We start from the raw sequence: 6,609 nt of genomic DNA, 5'->3' as shown, positions 1-6,609 counted from the left end.
AAAAAAATTGTTATAATGATTTTTAGAATCAACCGGTTAATAGAATCAAAATGACCTGCACCAAAGTGATCACATTAAACGGAACTCACTGTATTTAAATGGCTTTTTTGAGGAAATTTGAAATTTAATATATTCAAACCTAATTTGAAGTCGTGATAAGTATACTGCTACTCGTAGAACATAATATGCATTTGTTAAATTTTAATTACAATAAAATAAAATAATTTATTTTATTAGAAATCAAAAATAATTAATCACATAAAAAGCAAATCTATAAATCCGAATAATCCGTATACTTCAGAAAATCTGGATAACAATTTGATTCAAAGCCGGATTTCAATATCCAGATATTCGGAAAATGCATATTTTTGGATTTCACGCTCATCCCTAATTTGGACTGACAATTGATTCATTACCGTATTACGTTGGCCCTCCTCTACTCAACAACGCTTCGCGTCGTGGCCAAGTTGTTTCTACTCCATGGCCGATATCGGTAACACCAGTAGACCAAAATAAATCAAATGCCTAAAGAAACTTTGTAAGAACAGAATGGAAACTAATAATGTCCAAACAGTTCGGCATACGACGGACGAGAGATTTTTCGGTGCGACATTATTCCTCTTACAGCGGCGGGTGGTAGTGGTCACGGCATTAAATCCGGTTGATACTGGGCGATTTCGCCTATTCAGCGTGTCCGTGTCATCGTACCACGTTCTGTTGCGTTACGATGTCACCTCAGTCTTATCGTTTCGCTTAGGATCGCTGTAACTGCTGTTGTGTGGCCATACCGACTACGTCATGTACGCGTTGCATCCGATACGGTACAGTGGCGTAATATAAAAAGGACTACACGCGCGAGGCAGCGAATCGTTTCCGATTAAGTTAATTTTCTCTTCTTCTCCATTCTCGGTAATTCATAATAATTATGATAATCATAATTATTAATAAAATTATAATAATTTTTAATAATTACTGTAGCAAAAATTACTGTCCGTAATTATTGCGACGCTTTTTATTTACTTTTTTTACGGCAGCGAATACGAAATTTAAATGGCATTCGTCCTTTGATCTGTACAGCATACCAGTTTCGGTTACGAATACAATCTACGTTACATTGATTTTCGAATCAGGTTTGCTTTTTGTTTATGCAATCGTATGTATCTTAACGATTTACAGTGTCTATACTTATTGTAATCTGAAACTTATTTCAAAAGTTATAGTAAAAATATCATAAACATCAAAGTTTCATAACCTTCTTAATGGGACAGAAATTACGTACCTAATACAAAAGATACTTATCATAGTAAGCAAAGAAACTTTATGTTAAAAAAAGTCTTTAATTTAACAGTTTTCTCTGAAACATAAATGAAGAAACACTTAAAACGATAAATAAAAATTAGAATTATTAATTTCTTTTTTAATTTTATTTATATGAAATATGATTTATTAAATATATGATGCAAATAAAACTTGATCAGTGGTAGACTAGTAGATAGAATATATTGAAGAAACGGTCAACGCAGACATGATGAAGCACCTCCTCGTGTTAAGGTATCAAGTTCGAATTAAAGATTTGATGAATCTTGTGGAATACAAAACTCCAAATTGACTCTTATCATGATTTCATTAACCTTTATCTTCACTTTAACATAAATAATTGTAGCATAATAATTGAGTATATTTTTATATGGATATTTTGATTTGGGTTTTTTATATTACTTGAACATAATATAAATCATATAACTTACAACAAAATTGATAATATTTATCTATATAATAAAAATATAAATTTTCGAATACTATTTAAAGAAAATGTATAAAATAAAATGTAATTGGAGATTAATAGCAACTCATAATTGTAAAAATCGAACGATTTTTATAAGGTAACACGGATTAATGACATTTATGACTAGTTTATTAACTGTGTTTCTAGATTTGTTGTTTTTTACAAATTTTTCTAAAATGTAATTATAGTTATCTATATACATTTTATAGTTATATGTTTTTATGCATTGTTTTTTTTATACGTTTCAACATTAGAAATGCGATCCAGAAGTAATACTGAAATTATTTTTAAGTCTATTAATAAACACAAATAATTTTATTAAAATATTAATATAAAAGAGAACGATATTTTGTATCTAGTTTTGATCTCTTATCGTAATGAAAATTGTTTGCATTTTTTTTTCGAAAAATCAGAATTATAATTTTAAACATTTTAAGATTTCGCTCGTTACGCCTGCCGGCTTCACTCACAAACTCGAGTGGCACTTTTCGGGGGGATGGGGCTTCGTCCCAAGTCTAACTATAGTCTAAGCCTAACCTAGTTTTTGTACAAACCTTGATACTGTTGCAAATGGGATTATACTCTGTATGTGAACCTACAACCTCGCTACACGAGTAAAACCCTGAATTGTTATTAATATATTATGGTAGTTTTCATAATAATCAAACATTGTACATAATTATTTTATTATTTTAAATTTATTATATAAATTTTTGTTTTGGTCGAAAAGGGAAGGGTACGGTTTTGGTCGAAAACGGACTCGCCCGGTGGCGTACTGGGAACGAAATGGGGGTGGTTCATGGCTCACGGGTTTGCACGTCACCTCCGTTCTCGGCCCTGTGGGTTACCTATGTAAAAGCGCGTGGCCTAGCGAAAACTCCGCCGCCGCAACGTGCTCCGTCGCTCCTATGTACTTTGATGAGTGGATGTGTTCATTACAGAACTCCAATCGATCACAGTCCGCATGTAATAATATATAAGTGAATTTCTACACCATATAATATTATGTTCAATATTTATAAATAGTCTCGTACGTCTATCAGTAGACCCGGAAAGCGATATGCTGCTGCTGTACTCCGGCGATAACCGAAAACCCCGGATCGCGAATATACTATGCATGGCGTTTTATTAGTAAAAATAAAAATAAAAAAATAAAAATCAATTATAAACGCATAGGAATAAAAATAAAATTATTCACGTAATATTTTTTCTCTGTCCGAAACGCTGCGAAATTCGTTTACACATCATCTGTCATACTGTTGTATACCACGGCCGTTCGAACGAAAGGTGTCATATGGACTCGTTTAAAAACCCGTTCGAGTATTGATTTCGTTTTTTAAAACGATGAAAACGAACGCTATGTACATTACATTGAGTAAAAAATAATTATTTTTCAACTCAAACGGGGTTCTTATACCTCAAAACCTTTCAAAAACGGTCTGTGGATATAAATATTGGCAAAACAAATGATAATACGATTATTACAAACTCTTTAGACTAGGAATAAAGATACTAATACATATGATCATGCAATAGTTTTATATTTCCAATGAAAAACCTATGCGAATAAATTTATTATGTACGAGTGTTGCGACCTAAAAATAAAAATGAAAATAATAAACATGAAAAACACCTTTGAAGTCGTTATTGATTATTAAACATTTACATTTTTCAACTCAAATTTGTTAAATATAACGATTTAAAAAATTTAATCAAATATAATTTTCGGGTAGACGAACTAAAACTGTCGATGTACCATCGGTATTATGGTTTAAATTACATTTTTATTCCAGCTAGAGAAAAATGTGTAGAAATTAATTAATATTAAAATCTACATAAAAATCTATGATGTACATTTAAAATTCAAAATTCACCGTTTATAAGATAAAAATCTATGTATTACAATAATAATTGCTCCATGACAAAAATGTAAAAATAACCTGCTTACTTTCTATACTACTTAAAAAGAATGAAAAATGTTTGCTCGAGTGATCCCAATAATTAAATAAAGATTTTCTTATTTGATATGCATTTCAAGTCGGTGTCACACTACGGGCGTTCATATTATCATATGACCGATATTCTTTCGTCATCTGGGTAAAACTTACCATTTAAAAGGCAACAGATATACTGATGTTCGATAGCCAATACGTGGTCTTTTATTGGATGGACTTGGCGATAACACGTTTTAGAGGAGGCGACAGCTGATACATTCCTCGCTAAAGTCGGTTTTCATGTATTACACCAAGAAGTCACAAAAGTGCCACTACATACTCATATAAAATAGAAATACATTTGAATAAAATACGATCTAATGAAAAGATTATACGTGTGTATAATTTTGAATTATTAGGAAGGAACTAAAAAGCACGAGGATTGTTTTTGAAAAAAAAAAATTTTCCTAAATCTGCTTCGGATGGTATGTGATTATAAAAAGGGGCTATCTCCATGTATAATCTTAGTAAAACTGGCATATTAACAGGTTAACAGTTATGAATTATTAAGTTAACTAGGAAAATTTAAGTTTAAGACTCATTCGAAATAAAATATTTTAAGAATTAGATAATATTGAATAAAAAAAAAAAAAAACCTCTAAAATTCGTAAAATACACATTACGTAAGCAATCGCACTTAAATATATATAAAAAAAACCTTGACCATAACTTCTAACATTTAACTAATCTAATAACTACATGTAGTTGTGAATTGAACTTGTTCAAATAATCAGTCCGTTATCCTAGGTCATGCGTGTAACACTGTTACGCGTGTCGCGTTGTACGTCGGAAGTGTAAATAGATTTAACACACGCTACAAGATGAAGGGCGACGACGTTCGCATTGATAATACAGTACAACGTTTGACATTTATAATTACGAAGTAAAAAATAATACCCGTGCGGATTGTCAAATTATGATTACTACTAAACGCACACCGAGTGACCATAAGGTGCATGAACATTACGATTCATGGTCCGATGGTACGAGATCCGAGTGGGTACGTGCATCTACAGGTATATACGAATGGGAGCGTGACAAACAGCGGTGGGCCGACAACGCTTCTTTTTCAATTCTTCTTCAATTGCCGATGCGTGCGTGGTAGTGCTAGAACGTCTCTCCGCTGGATCTCGCCTTCAGTCCGTGCCATGGGATTTCGCGTTTTTATTGTCGTGTACGCGTGCTGTTGCTGCTGGTTGTCCAGGTATAGTTCACCTACGCATTGCACCACCGTGTTCAAACACTAAACGCGCGAGCAACGATCAATTTTCTAATTTTTTCCACGACGCACCTAAATTGTACACGTGTACACGTGTATACCGGTGCAGTATATACATGCGTGTGCGTACGTGTGTGATGCGCGTGCGTTCGTGATACGGCCGAGAGCACGTCTCTGAAAATTTAAATAATTTTGCAGTTTTTCTCTTTTAGAAAACATTTACGGATGCACACCGATTCACGTGTTTTGTACAGTGTTCGTTTTTGATCGGATTGCGCAATAGATTTTTCAAAATATAACCTTTACTGTCTCCAATCGAATCTTTCCAAAAGAAGCTTTTTATCCCAACGGTACACACCGTTCGACTCCAGTCAATGTATTGTTATTATTGTTATCGTTAAAAGTACCTATTGAGCGATTCCGACGAAAAATGTGTAATATTGTTCTTCGCTTTCTGTCGCCCGGCTGATCACCATACTCGGAGACGCCGGGTTTCGATTGGATGGAGAAAAAATTAAAATATTTCATTCCGTACGCGAAACGTAACGGTTTTTTCGTGAACGCGGCGACGTAGATTTTATGCGCGTGGTCCGCTGTTTCTAGTCGTTTTCCCTGCGTTGTTTTTCGAGTGCTGATATCAACGTTTTCTGTACGGTAACGACCGTCAAAAAGAGCAATAAAGTCGGTCGGTCACCGGTGCACGCGGCCGCAGTGAATCAATAACTATGAGAAAGTGTGCATCATCATCATCATACGAACGTTTTCTGAACAAACGGAATTATATTATTATTATTATCAAGCGCATACACAAAAAAATATTAAGTTGTACATTTTCATACTTATACAATCTATAAGTCACTTTTACTCTATAAAAAAATATATTCCGAGGAAGTGAGGGGGGGAGTTGAACTAACACCTCCCTTGTGTACGCTCCTGATTATTATCTCGCAAATCTGTTGGCACTCTATCTGTTTCTCGACCATCTGTTCGTATGAAAACGCGCGCGCAATACATTCAGTGACGCACACTCAATCTCATCAACACGGGTCGACCATATACCAAAAGCGATCACCCATCCACCCTGAAACGATTTGAAATGGACTTTAATGGACGCACAATAATGTGTTACCGTACACCAGGGGTTGGCAACCCGTGGCCCACGAAGCCATTTTTTATGGCCCGCACAAAGGTGGTTAATTTTTGTGTTTTATTTTTGTTCAATAAAATTTTTCATACAATTTTCAATAATATTCAATTATTTTTCCTTTATAAATAAAATCTAATCTAATTATCAATAGTTTATGTTTATTCTATGTAGTTATATAGTCAGTTTAATCTATAAAATTGTTATTATTATCTAATCGGAGTCGAAGATAATGATGGCTGCACTACTCAGTCATAGGATAAATTAAATATACTTATATATATTTAAAAATTAAAATTTTAAATATATTTAGTCTATGTATTTAATACATATGTATCTAATATATTTAATCTATGGGCATAGTTACTTTGCGTTTGTAACAATTAGTATTACACCGAGATTACGCCCGTACGTGTGACTGTTTGTAATAGTTTCATTTTACAAGTAAATCCAAACATTATGGCGA

At 33.4% G+C, this 6,609-nt stretch overlaps 1 protein-coding gene across 3 annotated transcripts in view; it reads left to right on the top strand.

Annotated features, from left to right (window-relative positions):
- The first annotated feature begins 4,877 nt into the window (after window positions 1–4,877).
- The window catches only part of LOC112682636 (coagulation factor XII-like), a 69,960-nt gene continuing 68,228 nt past the window's right edge, over window positions 4,878–6,609 (top strand). For all 3 annotated transcript variants that reach the window (XM_025553300.1, XM_025553299.1, XM_025553298.1), the window contains exon 1: window positions 4,878–4,984. In XM_025553300.1, coding sequence (XP_025409085.1) covers window positions 4,929–4,984 — 56 coding nt within the window. In that variant the 5' untranslated portion in view covers window positions 4,878–4,928. The remainder of the gene's footprint in view (window positions 4,985–6,609) is intronic.

This window comes from Sipha flava, unplaced genomic scaffold, assembly GCF_003268045.1.
Source record: "Sipha flava isolate LNK unplaced genomic scaffold, YSA_version1 207_pilon_pilon, whole genome shotgun sequence".
Taxonomy (NCBI): Eukaryota; Metazoa; Arthropoda; class Insecta; order Hemiptera; family Aphididae; genus Sipha; species Sipha flava.
This window is presented reverse-complemented; position numbering and strand designations above follow the sequence as displayed.